The sequence below is a fragment of the Vespa crabro genome, chromosome 17 (genome assembly GCF_910589235.1).
Source record: "Vespa crabro chromosome 17, iyVesCrab1.2, whole genome shotgun sequence".
Taxonomy (NCBI): Eukaryota; Metazoa; Arthropoda; class Insecta; order Hymenoptera; family Vespidae; genus Vespa; species Vespa crabro.
In genome coordinates, this window is record NC_060971.1 from 4,223,890 (window position 1) to 4,246,964 (window position 23,075).

General features: G+C 41.1%; 1 protein-coding gene across 3 annotated transcripts in view; it reads right to left on the reverse strand.

The window, feature by feature from the left end:
• Positions 1-23,075, reverse strand: part of LOC124429990 (homeobox protein homothorax) — a 371,378-nt gene that overhangs the window by 73,800 nt on the left and 274,503 nt on the right. For all 3 annotated transcript variants that reach the window (XM_046975959.1, XM_046975958.1, XM_046975957.1), the window contains exon 11: positions 2,228-2,304. In XM_046975959.1, coding sequence (XP_046831915.1) covers positions 2,228-2,304 — 77 coding nt within the window. The remainder of the gene's footprint in view (positions 1-2,227; positions 2,305-23,075) is intronic.

Below are 23,075 nucleotides of genomic sequence, written 5' to 3' on the forward strand. Positions count from 1 at the left end.
GCTCCTTCTAAAGTTAGCCGAAGAGATTACCACGTCGCGACGTACTTCTCTCACGTCCAAAAAAGAGAGATGGAAGAAAGGATAGAGTCCTTCTTCCGACAAGTTTAAAGGATAAAGAGAGGAACACTTGCAAGGCGCCTAAATATCGTCGCGAGTAAACAAGGGGAGGCCCTTCTTCGTAATTCGGATATTCTGGCGCAGGTGCCACGCGCCAGAACATCTATCAAGATAGAAAGATAGAAGACTCGAAGGGAGACTGAAGAAAAAGGAGGGAAAGGGGCCGCGAGTCGACGCAAGAGGGAGAGGGAGGGAGGGAGAGAGATTGCCGAGTAGTGGTCTAGGTTCTGAGGATCAACCCGAAGAAACGGGGATTTCGTGAGACAGGAGAAACTAAGCTCCTCTTTTCCCTTCTCTTAACCCTTTCTCCTACCTAATATCGAATCCTTGGGAATTAGTATTCTCTCGCATGAACGTGAATCCTTCGGAGCTTTCATAGCCTCTGTCGCTTCTCATTCCTGATTACGTATCGATTCACGTAAGTTGTTCTCGATCGGGATACGTTCTAAATACACGCGAACTTACCGCGACCGTACTAAATTACGCGTCCGGCTAAATCGCGAGCCAAGGTAAAGAGAGTCGTAAAACTTTAGCCAAGCAATTACGAGCCAACGAGCCTTATCTTTTAGCAATCTTTAACGCAACCCTTTTCTTCTTTTTTGCTTTTTTGCGTTATTTCTTTCTTTCTTTCTTTCTTTCTTTCTTTCTTTCTTTCTTTCTTTCTTTCTTCGATCGTACGCAAAGAGAAGGAGGGAGCAAGAGAGAGAGAGAGAGCGAGAGAGAGAGAGAGAATTTTTTTTACATATAAGTTGTCCAATAGATCCACATATCTTCGCGATAGGGGCGTGGAGAGATCGAAAAAAAAAGTCGCTCGTCGTTTGCGAGCACAAAGACGGCGAGTTTCGTAACTCGTTTCGAGTATCCTCGAGAAATATCCTTCGAGCTGCCTACGCTAACGACGTTTCGACCGTTTTGCTCGGTTAAGAATGCAAGTCTATACCGAGTGCATCGTATAACTTGATAACTCTTACTTATTTCAATGCTAAAAGAGAAAAAGAGAGAGAGAGAGAGAGAGAGAGAGAGAGACAAACATATGGTTCAAGCGAAGAAGTTTATATCCGCGAGAACATCTCGGATGAGTTTTTCTCAAGAATGAAAATTCTATGTAAAAGCGTTTAATGCTTTTATCGGTCATAAAACTTTTATTACTAGGTACGACTAAACTTTTCCGCTTAGAAAGTACAAGTCGAAGGACAAGTCGAAGGAACGCCTACGAGCATGTTAAAACTGTCCTTCTCTCTATCTATCTCAGGTGAAATAAAATGGACGAAAGGAGGGAAAAAAAATAAAAGGAAAAAAAAAGAAAAAAAAAAAAAAAGAAAAAAAAAGAAAAAAGCAACGAAGAGGTAGCAAAGGAAAAGTAAATTCGGAAGGACGTGGAGGAGATAAGGATAAAGTAAAAAAGAAAAGAAAAAAAAAAAAAACACAAAAAAAAACACAAAAAAAAGACAAGAAAAAAAAAAGCAAGAAAAAAGCGAAAAAAAAAAAAAAGACATAGTTGATTCGTGCACCACGGCACGTCCGTTCGATGTGAACGCCCACCGACTCGCGTCGGTCGTACTTTGTACTCGCGTGATTGGCGCGCTGAAATAATCAGCTTGTTGTCGAGCGTCGCGGCCGAGCGTGCACGGCTCGTTTCGTTTGATGTACGGCTGTAATTTCAAAGTGTCTGGAATTCACGTGTATGACACGTTCGCGTCGTACTGTGTGATTCGAGCCGGCCGCGCGAATCCTTTCCCGAAGAGAAAAGGTAAGGTAGAGAGAAAAAAATTTTTTTCCCTTTCTTCCCGCGACACGCACGTCGTAAAAAGAACGAGGAACGGCTTCAAAGATAAGCCGAGTGGAAACCTTATCGCTGCACATCGACTTGCCTTCTATAGTTTCGTAACGCCTGACGATTATTACTTTACGTTGTCGAGCCACGGGCGATACGTATACCTCTCTCGTACAGAAAGGAAAAAGAAAAAAAAAAAAAAAAAAAAAAAGAAAAGAAAAAAAAGAAAGAAAGAAAGAAAGAAAAAGAACACGTGACTTTAAATCATTTCCATAATAATAACATCTATTAATCACAAAATGATATGATATGAATAAATAAAAATCTTTCACTCACCAATTATTAACTTGAAGAATCGTCAACCCCGTGTCCTGTGCCAGTTGTTTCTTCTGATCCTCCGAGGGGTACGGATGCTGTAAATAAAAAAAGAAAAGAAATTCAAGAATTTAGGTCAAAGTCCATCCTCACGTGGATTCGTCGCGAATCGTTAACATCACGAGGAGAAAATTTCCATTCCGTATGTCCCGGACGCGACCCTGAGAACGTTTTACGTTCGATCCGGACGCTTAATGAACGCAACAAGGTAAGAATAAACGTTCCGTGAAGGCGCGCATCGCGCTATTTCGCGCGTCTACTCCGAGTGATTTACAGGGCACGTGCACGCGTTCTCTTTTTCTTTCTCTCTCTCTCTCTCTCTCTCTCTCTCTCTCTCTTTCTTTCTCTCTCATTCTCTCTCTTTTTCTTTCTCTTTCTCTATCTTTCTTTCTCATCCACGGAGGACAATTTCTACCTACGCGAAAAAGGGGAGAAAGAAAGAAAGAAAGAAAGAGAGAGAAAGAGAAAGAGAGAGAGAGAGAGAGAGAGGAAGATGTTTGGAGCGTTGCAAATGTCAGAACGCACCTGCGAAAATATTATTTATTACTGACTAACAACAACAGCAACAACAACAGCAACAATAACAACAACAACAACAACAACAAGGACAACGACGATGACGATGACGATGACAAGGATAACGTCGACAACGATGAAAAAGGAAGGCTGCGAAACGGAGCTGGAATGAAGGAAGACAGACAGAGCACTTGAACGTAGTATATACCACTCTCAAGCAGGACAAGACAGGATGCCCAAGTTTTATCACGTTGTTGCATCAGTGCAGATGCGCGCTTCCGCGCTCTCTGTTCGTCCTTTTTGAATACAGGAAAGATCGTACTATTTCTTTCGTATTTTCCTTAGATTAGATAGAAGGAGAGAGAGAGAGAGAGAGAGAAGGAATTTTACGAGACAGCGATGTAAAATTATGAGGAGTCAGATGACGGAGACATATGCAGAACGTCAGGAGACTTTGGAATAATAATTTACATGAGTCTAAATAAAGAATTCCACGAAATTGAAACTGAATTTTTATGCTTATATTAATATCTTACAAGTTTTAATAATATCGAATTCTTTGATATTAAAAATCATTTCTCCTGAAAAGTTTCAAAGAAACAAGAATAATTTTACAAAAGTAAAGGATCTAAAAGGTATAAGGAAAGATGGGACACGAGGCATGTTTCAGGAAGCAGGCCGAGTCACGGTTAAAACGAAAGCGAGTGTGTCGCGAGTTTACGGTGAAATAGGAGGTGGATGGATGAGGGATGGCCTTCTCGGATATTCCATCGTTCTTGCGGCACGGCTCCATAAATTCGTGTATAAATCTGGACGGTTCTCATGCGGGGAAGTTACTGCGGGCATTAATTTTGCACTTGCGGCCGGCCGTACGCGCGTCTTTCGAACGTTCTTGCTCGCGGGTGACGGCCAAGACGCGTATCTACTTACATACCTATGATGTGTATATATATATATATATATATATATATATGTATATATGTATGTATATAAGTACATACGTACTGCGATCTTTTGAAGGAAAGATACCAGACGACTTTTGCACGCGCGCCTTTACGTCAAACTACGCCGAAAGCTATGCTCTCTCTCTTTCTCTCTTTCTCTTTCTCTCTCTTTCTCCGTCTCTTTTCCTTTTATTATTCGTTATTCGCGAGGACGACATTAACCTTTCACATTTTCACGAATTCAAGGACGAAAATCCCGATTCTTTATGATCCATTAAATTAAAGATTAATTTTTATGATATCTTAAGCGATACGAAAGATAAGAAACACAAATCCGAAATCATGGAGATATTAATCGCGGATATATAAGCGAGATCGTGACTACATCTCCATTTCAGTACGCGTATTCGCGTCAGCGGCCTTTAAAAGCGGACATAAAGGCAACCTTAACCGCATCGAGTGTGCAACAAAATGCGCATCGGAAGCAATACACCGTAGATACATACACATATACATACATATACATGTACCGTTGAATGTAAGAGAACGGGGGCCGAAGGGTATCTCGTTTACGCAGAAAAGCAACGCGAGAGAGCGTGTAACGCAAGCGGCCGAACCGCATCATATTTTTACATAATTAGCACGTGGTGCTCGTAGTATTAGGTTGCCCCGTCGTTACTTTTTGCCGAGGCCTGCGGTATTTTTGGAAACCGCCGTGGGCCTCGACGTACCCCCATCCCTCTCACACTAACTCTCTCTCTCTCTCTCTCTCTCTCTCTCTCGATCCTGGTATATCATGTTTCTTGGAGGCGAGCCATACCGTACATCGTACACTACGGGAACGTGGCTCTATACCCTCTTCCAGCACCACCCGAAAAGCCCATTGTGAGTCGGCTGCGTGTATACGCGATCCGAGCGATTCTTATCCTAATTAAATCGGCGGAGTGCATTGTCTGGGCGTAGAATTTCTATCGGATCTCGTCTCTACCAAGTGTATATACATATGTATATACCTATATATATTATATATATATATATATATATATATATATATAATATATATATATATATATATACGTGTGCGAGGAAAGAGAGATAGACAGAGAGATAGACATAGAGATAGATAGAGAGAGGGACAGAAAGAGAGAGAGAGAGAGAAAGAGACAGACAGAGAAAGATAAAGAGAGAGAGAGAGAATATCACGAAGAGGAGGATCGAGAAGCTGCTGCCGTAAAGTACTTGCTATCGGTAACGGTACCGATGGAGAACCACCCCTTTTGCTCTTTCCTTTCGAAAACACACGAAGCTTCAGTTAAAGAATTGTTTTCTTTGTTTGAGAACGAGAGAGAAAGGGAGAGTAAGAGAGTAAGAGAGAGAGAGAGAGAGAGAGAGAGAAGGAGTAAAAGCTTTTCTTTTTCTTTCGATTCAGCTTTCGTTGGTGTATGCATAAAACAATCAAGATAATTGTTGATGTTTCCTGGGGTCTGCCTGTTTTCCACTTTCCTCTCCCCGAGAGAACTGCGGAGAATGACGTTGGAAGGGATGAGAGAGAGAGAAAGAGAAAGAAAGAGGGAACGCAGAAGCTATCCAATTACATTGAAAACAATAGTCTTAAGTGCTCACAGCGGTCCGTTCTGGGCCACCCTCGACCCCTACACCATCGGTCCCTACCACCGAGGGTTCTCTCTCTCTCTTTCTCTCTCTCTCTCTCTCTCTCTCTCTTTCTGTCTTCTACCACCGACGTATGAAAGTGACGTTTTATTCCCAATAGTGAGTGAATATGATCGTAAAAAGTTATTATACTTTTCATCATGTTATAAATACATAGGATAAAGATCACGAATTAATATACCATTGGAATTTTCATTCTACGAGGCAATTTGATCACTCTAGAAATCGTAGGATAAAGATACCATTCCTGGAATAAAGTTCTTGGAATAAATGCGATCTCTTTTCGAGCGAGAGGATCACCGGTAGCGATGTAAAAGGAGTCGTAGAGAGAAAGAGGGAGATAGAATGGGAGGATGAGAATACACGAAGAAGACGAGGGGCAGACGGTCTAGTCGGTGGCCAAACAAGCGATAAAATGAAAATGAGCGGTAAAAAGACAATATGAAAACCATTTGGGTCTTTTTCTCTCTCTCTCTCTCTCTCTCTCTCTCTCTACCTCTCTATCTATCTATCTCTATCTCTCTCTATCTCTCTCTCTCTCTCTCATTCGGTCGAGTTCAGGGCGGGAACGAGCGAGGCGGAAGCAAAGCTAAGTGTGTAAATGAGTCCGTAGTTTAGCCCGATTGCCTCGAGACGACCCCTTTTCGCGGTACGCTATCCTCATCCACGTTTCTTCCACACTCTACCACGAGAAAGATAGTAGCAACGCAATCGGAATACTTTTGTTCTTCTTAAACGTTGTAACGGACGTTTTGGACGATTTCCTAAACGATTTCGGGAATGAATGATAATTTTTTTCTTTTTTTTTTTTTTTCCTCCAAAAAACGAATTTCGAATCGATAAGACGACGAATTCTCATTCATTAGTATTATTAAATTTGGTAACGCGTGCCGTTCGATTATATTTTTTCTCTCTTTTTCTTTTTTTCTTTCTCTTTTTTTTTCTATATATATAAAAAAAAAAAAAAAAAAAAGAAAAGATATAGTACCCGGGAACGGTAGAACACATTGTCCAATGAAATCAGCGAAACGAGCATTTTTCCTGATAAACTCTAACGACTTGAATCGATCGAACCGAAAACGCTGGTCCCGTCGTTGGATGACAATTTGCTGGCTCGAACGAACGCGTGCTGCGTCAGGTCGTCGATGTCGAATGGGCGGTGCAACGTAGAACCTCCGATGTGTCTCCTCATGTCCTTCGTCCGCTGTCGTTTTGGGTATCCCCCTACGGTAACCAGGCTTCTCGTTGCCGAATGACACGTCGATGACGACCGTTGCTGACTCCGACTAACGAGCGGGGCGTTGGGGGCGTGAGAGCCAGCAGAGATCGCGCCTCGTCATCACGCTCCTCCGACCACGTCCGCGTCCTCATCCTCGACCTCCTCGTCCTCTACCTTCTCGATACTCGGACCCCGAGCATGTTTCTATCAAGAGTTACAACCGTCCTTCCTACTTTCGAGTATCCACCCCCGATATTTTTTCTCTAACGTTTCTTTTTTGTTTCTTCTTTCTACTTTTCTTTTTTCGTTTTTCTCTTTTCTTCTCTCTTATCTACGATTCCCATTATTATACCACACTGTCAGATTGGACGAGTTCTTGTTCGTTAATTTCACTTTGATCAGGTTGCAGATAAATTTTATACAATTAAGCTCATTCTATCCCGAGGGGATCGAATAAACGTTAAAAATCGACAGCTATCAGAGCCAACGTAATCATCTCCCTAATAGAAGAGGATTTCACAATGACAAAGAGGTCCTACGTAACCGGGCCGATGGTCGATTGTGAAGGAAAAGCCTTCTCTCTGTTCGCCTCTCTACGATCGTAGCCGACGGGAAACGGACGATTGTCTGGAATGGATTTCGCAGTGGGATTACCTTAGCCGAGCAATTTGACGGAAAAGGAGATCCGCTCGTTGGCGACGTGAGAATCGAGATGGAGAAAGCGAAAGGTGTTGGATGAGGACGAGGCGCCGGGGTAGGGGAGAAAAAGGAGGGAGTATAAAATAGGCGACGTCAGCGCGCCAGTCATCCCTAATGCCTTCATTCCATCTGTCCTCCCATCTTCCCTCCTTCTCCTCTACCTCTTCATCGGTTGATAGATATACCAGGCATTTCCATGAGCGGCTATAACTTCGTTACCACCTCCGGGGGTGGTGGTTATTCAATTTTACCCTTAAAATCCTCTAATGTGCCGTTATTGCAAAGGCCGTGAGAGAAATCAGAGAGGGAAGAGAGTAATGGCTCGCCGCAAAGTGGAAGAGGAACCACCAACGGGATTTCCTTTAAGACGAACCGACGAGCGAATGAACGAACGAACGGAACTTTTTTTTCCTTTTTTCTCTATCTTTTTTTCTTCTCTTTTCCACGAAACACTAAGAATTTCCCGTGAAACGTGCGATTCGAATTCCACCGGTGAAATATCGACGTGCTGGAAAGTGACATAGATGCCCGTTCGCGCGCGCGTTTGCGCCCCACACAAATGCACGCACGGAAACACCGTCGATGTTGGTTCTCGCGCGTAATTACGAGCGAAACACAATGGAATGTATGGAGGTATGCGCGAGAACAACGCGCCTCGAGCAGCATGCCAGACTAAGCCGATACGAGAGATAAGCCGTGCCCGAAGATGGTATGCGACCAGGATACATCCACTGACTGCTGGTGGATGTACCTGGCAAACATGGACGAATATCGTTCGAAGATCTGCTTCGTCATCGCGAGAAACGTATTTTACTTTGGTGTCCTAACCTAGCATTTTCTTATCCAGAAACGAGATTATCTAAGGATGAAATATATCAAACAGTTACGTGCCCTCTGCGCCATGACAGATATTGTTCAAATTGATCTTATCGATTTTATTTCCTAATATTTGAAGATTTTTTGAAGATCGAGAGACTTCTTTTTCTTTTTGTTTTCTTTCTTTTTCCTTTTTTTTTAATTCCTAAGAGAGAGAGAGAGAGAGAGAGAGAGAGAGAGAGAGAAAAAGAAAGAGCATCGAAAAAACACAAAGAGAGACATTTAAAGGGTAGGAAAATCAGGACGAAGGGCAGTCGTCGAAATCGATGGAGTCGATTTGGAAGGACGTCGAGGCTGTAGGGCGTGGCCGAAGCGGGTCTCTGTGACACGGGCACCTCAATCACTGCGCGACGCCAGAACCTGTCATTATCACGCGGGGTCCTGTCTAACGCGTGGGGTCCGAACACATCTACGAACACGGACGTCCGATCGTTTCCCATCGTTCGTATGTTTCTCGCACGTTCGAGGCTACGTTGCATTCACCTAAACGTCCTTTCGTCTCTCTCACGATCCACCAACGCGATTCGATGGATCACGGTCAAAGGAAAGGACAAGCTAAGGCTCCCTCTTTCTCCTCCTCCTTCTCTTTATCCTTCTCTTCTACGACCATTGACCTCGGCTACTACCAACCTCTGGCTTTGTCTCCCAATTCCATTGATTAGGCCTCGCTCACCCATTCCCGGGATACTACTTTCCTATACTAGCGCCAATAGATAGAACCGATCGAAGCTCGCTAATGAAACGACTGACGAGTGACCCTGGATTTAATCTTCCACTTCTTCTCGAAGGATTTATTACAATGAATGACCGAAAGACTTTTTTCTTGCGTAGCCCAAATTAACGATATCCATATATATATATATATATATATATATATATATATATATATATATATATATGATCAGTTTCATCGAAGAAAAAATTAGTTAATATGATAATATAATAAATGATAAAACTAGAGAGAGTAGAAAGAGTATAGATGAAAAGATGAAGAGAAAAAGAAAGAGAGAAACATTGCTGATAGACGTAAAACGTCATGTCTCTTTCTCATTCAACTTTTCTTTTCTCTTTTTTTTTTTTTCTTTGTTTCTTTCTTTTTCATATTATCGAACCAAATGAATATGTATAATAAGGTAGACCCAAGGTTTCGAACATTTTACTCGTTTCTGAATCTATTTCGACAAGGACGATGGTAACTCTCCGAAGGAAGCAGAAAGTTTTCCGAGTTCGTTAATGAGAGACGGGCTTCCTTCCTCCCGTCCGACTTTTAGCTAAGCTGTCAATCGGTACAGAGCCGCGCCTCGTGACTTGTGGGAATCGGGATAATTATAACGTTTCCGTCGTAGTTTAGATACGGAGCTGGGCGTAATGGTGAAACCTCCTCCTCCTTTCCTGAAGGGCCCTCGGGCGGCAATTCCACGCTCATGCTCGCACCGCTACCCGGCAATCATCCCCAGTCAGTCTTTCAGTCAGTTCCGTTCCTATTTAATTATCCATTTAAACCGTATAATCTTCTCCTACGGGCCGGCCGATACACTCGTGCCGCTCGATTTTCTCTCTTGTCGAATCGACTACAAGGACGAATGCTATCGGGTTCTACGAATACAATAGGGGAAAATTAAATGGACACATCTTTAGATATCATTGACGATTAAATGCACCTTGAATGCATGCATCTCGATATAGAAAAACAGAGAGAGAAAGAAAGAGAGAGAGAGAGACAGAGACAGAGAATAAAGTTATATTTGACAAGTAATTTTTTTTAGTAATTAAATTCATTAACATATTGTTTCAACGTAGAGATTAGATGTCGTTCATTAGATATCACATAGAACCCTATTTCTATTGGATCGAGTCGTATTCGCCACGTGACTCTCGACAAGTTATAAATTTCTCTCTCTCTCTCTCTCTCTCTCTCTCTCTCTCTCTCTCTCTCTCTCTCTATCTCACATACACACTTTCTGACACATGTACAGACACATATACATTCTCTCTCTCTTGTACTCGAATTTTAGGAAGCGTGGGAGTCCTGCAACGAGTACGCGGGACCGATCAGGCCGTCGTTACCGGTATCGGTAACAAGGGTACGTTCCGTGCGAAGGGTCGTTTCGTTGGAGGCTTTACTGTCGAGTCGGAGCTTCGACGTTTACCAGGATAACAGCCAGCACAGGATTAGAATCGTTTGGATCGGCTTGTACGTACAATCGTACGCTTGTTTCCAAAGCAAACGTGTTTCTCGTAAGTTTCAGTCTCTACGATCGTCACGTTTCTACGATACACGATAGATTATAATATGGGTCAAGAGAATGTACTTCGTGAAAATTTATATTAATTTCTTTGAATATATTTTCCATGAGCATACATTTGTCACGTTGACACATTCGATGCCATTTTCTTTTTCTCTTTCTTTCAATTTTTTATTTTTTCATTTATTTTTCTTTTTTTTTTCTATTTTTGTTTTTGTTCAACTTAAAGATCAGTAATCAGATCTGGTAGAACGACGGTATGAAAGGGAAAAAATTGATCGTTCATTCTGAAAAAGGACTTCGCTCCTGGCGTCCATAGTAAAAACCCATAGAAGCTTCGATCTCGATCTTCCTCATGTCCTCTTACCCTAATCCAGAAGGCGTATAAACGAAATAGCTAGTTAGGTGATATTGGTATACGGCGTGTTGCGGCCGTATCCAATAGCATACATACAAATACGTTTTCGTCCTCGTCCCATGCAGACGTTGTACGATAGAGAACACCATGCTCTGAGACCCTTCCACGTTTAGTGTCAATTTATTCGGGATTCCTGAGATTCCGTAGGCTTTGCCTAGCGCGATCAGCCGCGCCCGTTTGCATAATATCGTATTTATTTCGTCTTGTAACCGGGCGTGCGAGCCCTCTTTACTCTTTCGCCAACCCTCGTGCAACTCTCTCTTCTTCTCATACTCCTCTTCCCTCTCTCTCTCTCTCTTTACCTTCTTCTTATTCCTCTCTATGTTTTCCCCTCTTTCAAGGATCGCTCGCGTGGCACGCTCAGCCTGTTCGTAGACACGTCGTTTCGACTCTAGCGAATTTCACGCGAATGACGCCATATACGGGAACGTGGAATGGGCCATACGAGTTACAAGAAAATCCAGGAAGGTAGCTCCCTTTTTTTTTCTCTCCTTTTCTTTCCTTTTCTCTTCTCTTCTCTTCTCTTCTTTTCTTTTCTTTTCTTTTCTTTTCTCACTATCCCGGCAGCTTCTAACGCAATTTGGCTCGTGCGATATTGGATCGCTCGCGAAACCCTTCCTTCCGTAAACGTTCCCGTTCCCCCTTACTGTTAAAACGAATTTTACGTCTTGAAATTCAAAATCTTTTACTTTACTTCTCGCTTTCTGTATCTACGCGATGAACAAAAAAAAAAAAAAAAAGGAAAGAAAAAAGAAAGAAAAGGAAAGAAAAGAAGAAGATAGAAAGAAAAGTGTCATGTACGCGTCGATGCAAATTACGAGGATATCAAAACGCAAATGCGATAAAGAAAGGTTGAACGCGGTATTCGTTATCGGCATTCGTTTCATGAATAAGCGTTCGAACATCCGTATCCGAGTCGAAGGAGCGGCCAAGTTCGATAAGGTGAATCGCCAAAGTCGTCCGGTTCGCTATCACCTATATAGATACGCCTTATATCCTACATAATCCTGTGAGTTGTATTAATTTGAATACTTAGTCGCGCGTATGTATGTACATCGTTACACACAAATTCGAACTATCTAATTCTTCTGATCTATTTTTTGGTATCAAGTAATAGCTGACAATTGATAAATAACATCGTTATCTCCATATTTAAAAGAAAACATAATTAATAATTATTCCATTGGCATCTCAATTATCGTCCTCTGTACGATTCAAAAGGAAAAAAAAAAAGAAAAAAGAAAAAAAAAAATGAAAAAAAAAAGTTACATAAATATCTATCTGTCTTACCTACCTAATCGAAAGAAATCGAATAACCCTCAATTATTTCGAAGGATCCATCCTCAAGAGCTTATATACGAATCGATGCACGAAGAAGTAAAGGAGGCGGAATTAAATTCCGACGGAGTTTCATATAATCCATGAAAATCGATGTGGATTGAGGAAGGCAAAGAAAAAAAAAAAAAAAAAAAGAGAAAGAAAAAAGAACATGAAAAGAAAAAAAAAACCAAGAAAAGAAGGAGGAAAGAAACAGAAAAAGAGAAACGAAAAGAAACAAAATGCATAAAAAAACGGAGGCGCGTGCTTAACGAGGCCGCAAATGGAATTATGCAAATCGGTTCGCGTCCTCGGCGATCGGTATCGTTGTCGGAGTCTTCGTAGGTTGGCCGGTATGCTGCGATCCGCTGCGGAAACGAAGACGACAAAGCAAAATAAATAAAATAAAATGAAATTCGCTTTCATAAATCGCCATAAAAGTATGACGAAGGATCGGGACTTTTTCGATCGGGAACAATATTACCATGATTTCGAACGAAACGATCGTTGCCTTTGGGTGATTGTAAAATACAATATTCGTAATGAGTATGTTTGATAGCGAGTGGGTGTCCATGTGACTGAGAGAGAAAGAGAGAGAGAGAGAGAGAGAGAGAGAGAGAGAGAGAGAGAGAAAGAAATAGTAGGCAGCAATCGGGCAGAGCAACGTTTACAGAGACAGTACCCATAAGCTCACGCGTCGAAGAGTTTGAGTGATTGACGCGATCGGATGGAACAGATCGTGATGCGCGCGTAGAAAAGTGTTGACCGCTCGTTCCGGGAACATACGTATGGCGACCAAGCCATTGACAGGTGCATAACGCTTTTAAACAAATAGGAACAAATTTCTCTCTTCCTCGTTCCTTCTCTCACTCTCTTTCATACATGTACACACTCTTTCGGTGTATCTATTTGTCTCTATCTCGCTTTCACCGACATCCTACTGTGCACGTATCGAAATGCATTTTTAAAGTTTACCCACGCGCGCCAATAAATATCGATACGCAACTATCTACGATCGTGACACGCGACGTATATACGTACGAATGTACATACATATGCGTGTGTATGTGTATGTGCGCATATATATATATATATATATATATATATAGACGTATAATGAAACTCACGCTTTTAAAGAGACAACGTTTCATATTTTCTGATCCATGTTCATTCGAACTCTCTCTCTCTCTCTCTTTCTCTCCCTTTTTTTGATTTTTTAAAATGTCCAATCTCGAGTTGAATTTGATCCGTGACTAACGACATCTTCCGGTAGCAGGGATGCCACGAAAAGAGAACCGAATTATAACTGAGAACGACTTTTCGAAGGATCGATGATCCATCATTCGTTGTTGGATGTTTGCTAACGCGAGGATGCACCTGTGCTCGAGTGAGATTCCACTCGGACAGGTGATTGTCAGCGCTTCGGGCGGCTACCGGAAATCATGTTGGTGCTTCGTTGTTTACGCGAGAAAAATTTGATTGGAATGCTTCGTTTATCGTGTATAAATTGTTTCCTAACAAGGATACACGGCCATGCAATCTTTAGTATTTCATAATTAAACTGTTTGAATGTCACGGAGGGCGATTGCGTTGTTTACTTTTCATGTCGAAAAGTGCCAGAGCATCAACGGATCGCACGTTGCGCAATTGACGATGCGCTCGGATTTATCGACGTGCGTTGAAATAAGCGCTATCGCGACGCTTCGAGTTTTTCAATATCAATTGAAACAAGCGCTATCGCGCCGCTTGACACTTTTCGACAAGATTCTTTTTTTCTCTCTTTCTTTTTTTTTCTTTTTTTTTTTTTTTTTTTTTTTTTAATAGCAGTCAAACGTTTAAGAAATACAAGAGATCCGTTATCTATAGATAATTTTTTATATCGTTGAAGATACAAAAAAAATATATATATTATTATATCTATATGTCATTAAAAAACGTTTTGTTTCGATGAAAGAAATCGTTTATAAGAATTATTTATAAAAGATTGTTTAATAATTATTAACGATGCATTGATAAAATAAAGAAAAATTTGATCTTTAAAATGATTTTTTTGTTTCAAGTCTTTAAGATTTTTAATTTCGGAGATATTCTCATTTAAGTAAAAAAGAATTTACATTAATCTATATAATTTTATCTTTAATGAGCATTGACCTATTAACCTACATAAATTCTGGGAATTTACTTGAGTCATTTAGCTGTACATAAAGTAAACACACTTTTTACTACCATTACTACGTAGTACTATTATACATATGGGTTGCGTATTACGCGAATTATGAATGGTAATCTTTTGGAAGACGATATCTTGGAAACAAAAAGTCATAGAGACCTGAAACCAAAACCATTTTAAAGGAAAAATTATCCTTTATTTGTTTAAATACCATTGATATAATAAAAAATAATCTCGTGAATTTTTATACACACACAAACACACATATATATATATATAATTGTTTGGCATGATAAAAAATTAAAAGTTGAACGTAATAAATTTGAAGTAAAAGTTTCATTTTTAACTTATAATAAGCTCTCATCCTGATACAAGTACACGAGTAATATGAACGTTTTATTAAGATAAAATATAAATTATTTAAACAAATATATTTTACGATGATAATTTATACAAAAAGAAAAAAAAAAAAAAAAAAGAAAAAAAGAAATTTTTAACTTCAAAATATATACCTTCTTAATTCATATGAATAGCTTTAACTCGTATATGTTTGCGTAGTTATATGAAATATGTATCCTTCAATCAGAAATATCGTAAATTGGGAATCGAATTTATTCGAAAATTCGCATTGAAGAGCACATAACGTCAAGCGTAACATATCGAGCGATAAAAAAATGACGGCTCATGAAATTTTACGAATCCATCACCCTCGGCGAATGGGTTCTTGTTCGGCCAACTATCATAACACCATTGATTTTCATCGACGTAATCAGCAGTTTATCCAATCATCGCTTTTATCGTTGATCGCCGGCGTTATATGACCGTCAACGAAATATACCAAATATTATCCCGTAAACGTCGTGGCTCACGACCTTTTTGCTGGATAACAAAATAAAAAAATGTAAAAAAAAAGAAAAGAAAAGACAAAAGAAAGAAAGAAAAACAAAACGAAACGAAACACAAAATAAAAGCAAAAAGAGAGAGAATCGTGAGTAGAACATAATAAAGAATATAAAAGGAAAGACTAAACGAGATACTTTTTAGCTTTCTCATTCGCGTATCGTCACGTTTCCAGTTGGTCGCAAGAAAGTACATTGAACGACAGAGAAAAGTAAGTAGGAACAAAGACAAGTAGAAAAAGAAAGAAAGAAAGAAAGAAAGAAGGAAGGAAGGAAAGGTGAATCGTCGTAACGAACAGCCGCTCCGCGTATCGTGCCGCACCGTGCCGCACCGCGCCGTAAAGGAAGTCGATTATTTCGCGATGCTCCCGGAGCCCTGTTGTCTCGGTCAATTAAGTTTGCGAAATTCTGCGGTGCACTGGAACACGCCGCCATTCGTCGACTCGGCGCCATCGTCATCGTTCTCGTCCCCGTACTAGTCATCGTGGGCGATTCACGAGGCAAAAAGCAGAACCGTCGACGTCGTCATTATCGTTATTTAATATCCCGGTCATTAGCGCGTCCTGCCGTGCCACTCGAAAGTGTTGTTTATGTACTCATCCTGGGCTTTTAGCTCGCGCCGCGAATCCTTTCGGGACGATCGTTTCGCCGCGCTTTTTCTACGTATGTATTTGTGTCTGTGTATATATCTGTCTGTCTGTCTTTCTCTCTCTCTCTCTCTCTCTCTCTGTATATGTATGTGTGCGTGTACGTGTGCGTATGCATCGTGAGTGTTGAAAGAAAGAGAGAAAGAGAGAGAAAGCGAGAGGAGAGATAGAGAGAGAGAGAGAAGGAAAGATTATAGAGAGAACAAACGCGATGGGTTAATTATCGTTGTCTTGAATCGAGCCATACATTCGTCCCTTCCCCTCCCATCTGTACGATCCACAGGAGAAAAGTTATGTATCGGCTACTGGCGTGTGCGAGCACCAACGCGAACGAGAGATCGTTAGCTCGAGAAAAAGAGATCATATCGAGGACCACGAGGAAAAAGGGAACTAATTTTCAAAGAGTTATTTCTCTTTCTTTCTATCTCTCTCTATTTCTCCCTCTCTCTCTCTCTCTCTCTCTCTTTCTCTCTCTGTCTCTCTGTCTCTATCAGTTGTGCCATGAGAAACTTAGTTCCTTTTTTTCCTTTTTTTTCTTTTTTATTCGTCTTCAACGTAGAAAATATCGAGTTGTTCTCATGAATTTCTTTAAAAATATTAAAATCAACATATCGAAGCTATTCACAGAGGTTGAACGCTTTAGGCTCGAGCGTAAAGCGTAGATTGACAGGCGGATATTTTTATGCGAAGCCCCATTCGATAATCCGTACGCTGTTTTATGGCTGCCGCCCGAGGTGACGTCACACGAATAACGCATGAATTTCCACTATCCCTCGTTGTTGGCGTACGTTCGCGTCGACTCCGACGCGACTGTGTTCGTGATTCGGTGAGAATGCGAAAGAGAGATAGGAGAGTGAGAAAGAGAGAGAGAGAGAGAGAGAGAGAAACACACGGATTCGAAATTTAGCTCTCGCCACCCATTACGTTCCTTCTCATGCTTTCTCTCTCTCTCTCTCTCTCTCTCTACGTTTTTACCGTCCTGGTTATTGACAGATGATGCTTTTCCACGATCGCGATACGCGAACGAGCTCTCTGCGGTTTACCACAGCGCCGATATAAACGTGCGATAATACGCGACTCGACGATCACTGTTGTTGGATATTCCAATAGAATATTATCCATAAAATTAGGATCCGTCTCGAGTAGAGCATTTTATCGATCTGGAAGAAGAGAGGGAAAAAAGAAAAAATAATGTCATAATCCTTTTGCATTTCTTTCTTCAGTAATTCGTCGTATAATATGTTTCAAAGTGATAATTTGTAAGGAACCAAACGTCTAATAAAAAAAAAAAAAAAAAAATAAAAGAAAAAAGAAAAAAAAAAATTGCGTTCATCTCGAAACCACGATCACAATTTCTATGATCATGTTTACAGTGGACGATCGTTCAGAATGTTTGGCTCAACGAGTTTGAGACCGACACGATTCATAGGTACCCTGCACCTGGATCGAAAATTCGAAGACGCTGGCAGGTGTTCGTTAGTCCCTCGCCCTTTTATCTTACAACTACAACCCGAAAGAGAATACTTTTTCTTCCTCCTTGATTGATCCTTTTTCTTACGTACGATGTTTATCTATCGTCGTAGATGATATATAAAATTTTCATTCTTTTTTTTTTATCAATTGTCTTAGAATGATTCCTTTCGAACGAATGTTTTTATCAGACTCTAACGAATCGACAATTAGCACTAGTGATTAGAAATTAAACTTCAATTACATATATATATATATATCGATTGTTCGATCGTTCTTGGTATCATCGAGAGGAAGAGTAATAAGGATATTCATCGTCGTCGTCGTCGTCATTATCGTCATCGTCGTCGTCGTTGTCGTCATCGTCATCGTCATCGTCGTCGTTAGAACGTATGGCAGTAACACAGTGGCTACCTGAAACTATTCACTACGTTGATACAGAGGCTCTCGCATGTACGAGCCCATAGGTTTGTACCAACAGACGTGATACAGAATATATGAATAATAATGGCTTAGCTGTATCGCGAAATCCACCGGCACGACTCGTCGTCGTTGATTCTCTCTCTCTCTCTCCCTCTCTCTTTCTCTCTCTCTCTCTCTCTCTCTCTCTCTCTCTCTCTCTCTCTCTCTCTGTCTATCTATCTATCTATCTATCTATCTATCTATCTATCTATCTGTCTATTTCACTCACTCTACTCTCTCATGTCATCCTCCTCCAACAGTCAGTCCATACTAGCACACTTCGGGACAGCTCTGAGAGCTATGATGCAGCACGAGACCGCGATACGTCGCGATTCGCTCTGATTAGCGACTATCTGTAATAACGATACCCATCTCGCGTACCTCCGATACGATCAAAGACCATCATCTCTCTGTAACATCTCGCTGGATGCTGCGCGTTGTTAGATCTCCAAGAAATATGATTCAGAAAAAGTTTCTCAAAGATATTCAGTTCGCCATAAATAATAAGGGAACTTCAATTTTTTTGTTTTTTTCTTTCTTCTTTTTTTTTTCCTTTTGCAAAGAGAAAATTAGTATTTTCGATGAACGCTACTAAATCCATTTGTTGAGAATATAAAAAGAAAAAGAAAATAAGAAAAATGAATAAAACAAAACAAAAGAATGAAAGGAAAAATAATACTAAGAGAAGCGTTAAAAAAAAAAAAAAAAAGAAGAAAAGAGAAAAAAAAACGGAAAAAAAGAAAAAAAGAAAAGAAATAAAAACCAAGTCTCTCCCTTATAGTGCGGCGAGTCCTCAAAGTGGCCGGGCATGATCGATGCGGGCAATCGTCCGTTCGATTTTTCAGAGTATCCACGCTCCCCTCGCTTTACGTTCTTCTCTATCTCTCTCTGGCACACAAGACCCATAAGATATATTATGGTACGAAGTGTTATAAATACGGTTTATAGAAGCGTGCAGCACACGCGGTGCATTAATGCGGCTGATTGCCCGTACATCACGATGCGGCTCTCTCTCTCTCTCTCTCTTTCTCTCTCTTTCTCTCTCTTTATCTCTATCTCTCTTTCTCTTTCACCAGCTATATACACATTCCCCCTATATTATATACTATCTAGGTATACCTGTCTCTCTTACACATGCACGATTTTACGGGATAGGCGGTTAGTTACGGGCAGTGGTCGCGAGCATTATTAAAATATTAGGTCAACTCTCTTCGAGATATAAAATGCATATCGAACGACTATCGAAAATTTCCTCTCTTTTCATCTTTGTCCTCGTTGGTTACGGTGTCGACTGACTCTCTCGAAGGCTCGAAGGGCCCGAAGGCGCGAGCATCGAGTTCGAGTTTCGCGGGGGTGAGGTAGGAGAAGGCTCGTTACGAGTATCCTTTCACGGACCCCTAAGTGGACGTCGAGTTCGTTAGAGAGGCCCTTCCATGAGATCGCGGAAGATGAACAGGGTGAAGGCGGGAGATGCATGGGCTCGTGTTTCCACAAAGAGATATGGCTCTCGCTTAGACTCCAATGAGCCGCGAATCGACCTCTCTCACTCTCTCTCTCACTCTCTCTCTCTCTCTCTCTCTCTCTCTTTCTCTCTATTTATTTTTTCTCATATACCTTTAACGGTACATTTTTATATACGGAAAGATCTATCCTTTCTTTCTTCCTTTCTTTTCTTTTTTCCTTCCTTCCTTCCTTCCTTCCTTCCTTCCTTCTTTCCATTCATATTATATACTTTAATTTCATCCTTAGTGTTCTCCGTAACGCGTTAATTTATTACAAAAGCATTGCTCGCCCACGAAGTTAACGTCTCCAAGGATAGAGCCTAAAGGCACAATGACTAAGCGTTTCCTATCCTCTCTCTTTCTCTTTCTCTCTCTCTCTTTATCCTTCTCTTCGTTTATCCTTTCGACTCGCTTGTCTCCACAATCCTTTAGTCACTCGAAAGTGACTTAGACGAGCGATAAAGAATTATCGGGTACGTACGTACGTACATATGTAGGTACTTACTGATATATATATATATATAGAGAGAGAGAGAGAGAGAGAGAGTGAGAAAAAATGAAAGAAGAAAAAAAGAAAGAAAGAAAGAAAGAATGGAGTACGTGGAAAAAAAATATTATAATTCGTTATGGAATAACAACATTAAAAACGAAATTATTTTTCGTGATACCTCGAGCACGTTGAATACGCCTATGCATCATCCTCCTCCGGAAATTACTTCCTCCTTGGAGGCTCGCGTAGAACGACGGGACGAACTCACGAATCTATATGAATTATGGTAGTGAATTTAAAAGCAATGAGACAAGAGAGGAATCAAGTCCGAGTCAGTTACTTGCAAAATTTGCATCGTCGACGTTTAATGCCAAGACCGCGTCTAAACGTTTGATACATAGGCTAGTATCTGGTAGCAAGGCATGTTACCGTGGACCCCGTCGTGTCTCAACATTTTCGTTTACACGAGCGCTAATCGCAAAGGCAACTCTTCGTCGTCGTCGTCGTCGTCGTCGTCGTCGTAGTCGTCGTCGTCGTCGACGTCACTACACTCGTCGTAGCCCAACCCTCGACGCCTCCACAGCCAAGTGCCAAAACGGAAATAGAAGACTCGCGTGGCCCTCCTCCTTTTCCTCCCTCGCCATGCCATTTTTTCTCTTTTATTTCTCCTTTTTTCTTTTTTTTTCTTTTTTTTTCTTTTTTTTCTTTTTGTTCCTTTCTGTTGCGGATACGCACGAGACCGAGAGCGGAAATATTTCTTTCGTGCACGGTTGTTCAACGGAAGAGACTAATTTCGTGTTTGAAATGGCGAACTCTAACGATCATTCGGTTATCTGTTCTACGTATAATACTTTGAAACGTTAAAGAGGATACGTCGGATAGATCGATGGACGTATGGTTGAAAGAGAGACAGAGAGAGAGAGAGAGAGAGAGAGAAATAAAAAAAAACAAAAAAGAAATCAATCAATTTTGTTATATATCTTTTCTTCCCCTTTTTTCTTGTTTCTTTTTTTTTTTTTTTGTTTTTTTTTTATTTTACAATATCCATAGATTCACGTCACTTTTGTTTTTCCTTATGTATTAAAACAAGAACCCAAGAGAAAACGCACGAAATTTCTTCTCTTCGAGACCCGTTGGCGTGGAAGCCCGAAGATGGCAGGACGAAGTGGTTCGAATAAAAAAATATGAGCGCGCTCGGTTGGCAGCAGACGCGGTGCCCTGAGGCGCCGTAAGTATGCCCTAAGTGCATTTAACGATTATTTTATATTAACGGGTGAATTTATTAGCGGCCTCCATTATCGGGGTTCGGTTGAGACTACTCTCTCACTCTCTCTCTCTCTCTCTTTTTCTTTTTCTCTCTCAAGTATGCTTTTGGCCTTACCTAAGTACGAAGAAGTGTACGCGAGAAAAAGACAAGAAAAGAGAGAGAGAGACAGAGGCAGAGACAGAGACAGAGACAGAGAGATAGAGAGAGAGAAAGGAAAAGACTAGTTGAGTTAACACCAACCTCCGGTGTCTTTATCTCGAGGCGGTGGACCGCCTTTTGTTTCACCTCGAAGGTCCCTGAATACTTCAGAAGGCGTCCAGCCTCGTAGTGATATCGACTACCCTCGTTAATTCACGACTCTCCACCGCAACGTAAATTCATTTACCTTCTAACACTACGACCACTTTTTTCTTCCTTCTTCACCTTTCTTATTCCCTCTTCTACTTTTACTGTTTTCTTTTCTTTCTCTCTCTCTCTCTCTCTCTCTCTCCCCCTCTCTCTCTCTCTCTCTGTTCGCTCTCCGATAATGCTACTATCGAGCAAAATAAAGCAACTTTTCTTTTTTCTTGTGTGTGTGTGTGTGTGTATGTGTATTTTTTTTTTCCTTTTCCGTTTTCTTTTCCTTTAGCGAACGTAAAAGAAATAAAGGGAAAAAGAGAGAAGCAAATTTCTTCCAATGGAAAGGGGAAACAACGAATTAATAACGTCTTCGTGTAGTATAGAAAAAGGGATATAAAGAGAAAGAGAAAGAGAGCGATAGAGGAAAGCAAAATTCATCCCATTCGCGAGGAATACATAGGCACGGGTGAGTCTCTGGTGGGTAACTAAGGCCTCTTTTCAATCCCCGCGAACGAGATGGGGCTGCTACCGTGGTTTTTGAGGACCACGTTCAACCGTAGGACTATCTTGCAAGAAGTAGAGAGAAAGAGAGCGAGAGACAGAGAGAAAGAGAAAGAAAGAGTGAGTGAGTGAGATAGAACTACGAAGGTTCTCCAGTTGGTAGCCAAAGAGATGTTGGAAAGGGGTTGGAAGAAGGAGGTCGTGGGCAGGATGTTATGCCGCCCCTGGGAGCAGCTCTGATGGGGATATGGGCCTCGGAGGCCTACTCTTTCTACCCAGTTTCCGCGTCCCGTTTTCTTTCCATTCTATTCCATAATACGCTCGGAGATGTATACGTCCTGCAGGACGCCCGCAAAATACGTTCTAGATTGCATTCGGATATACGGAGATTCATGATGAGAAGGATAAGAGAAGGGAGGTGAGGAAGAGAAAAGAGAACTGAGGGATAGGAGAGAGCGAGAGAGAGAGAGAGAGAGAGAGAGAGAAAGGAAGGGATAAACGTTGTAGAAACCAGAAGAAGAAGAAATCCTTATGCGAGAGATCGAGCTGGGATTTTGCAAAGGGGGGGCCCTTCCAACGATTACCTTTCGCATCGACGATTTACCGTCGATTCCATGGAACGGAGGATCGCGTACGCGAATCTCAGCGTGAATCTACTTACGGGAAATCGGGAAGGAAAGCTTCATCCACGTGTGCGAGACTTACCTGTAACAAAAAGAAAGAGAGAGGAAGAATTATTCGACTGATCGAACGAGAAAATGGTCTTTACCTTATATGTATATGTATATATATATATATATATATATATATATATGTGTGTGTGTGTGTGTTATGTATATGTACGTATATATTATCAACCATTCCTATCGTTGCACAGTAGCATATACGCAAAAGACAAAGATCTGTATGGTTGTATGGAGAAAAGCTAAGAGAGAAAGAGATAGAAGAGATCGGCTCTCGCGGTAGGGATCAAGCATGAATCTTGTAGAACTCTTGAAAGGAAGAAGAGAAACCATGGTAATTAATAAACCGGTATGCTAATTTCTCGAGGACAGATTACGCGTTTTCTCGTTTGCTTTTGGTACGTTAGACCCTTGGTATATATATACATATATATGTACGAACGAGGAAGAACATCGGAGCCCTGGAGAGTCAT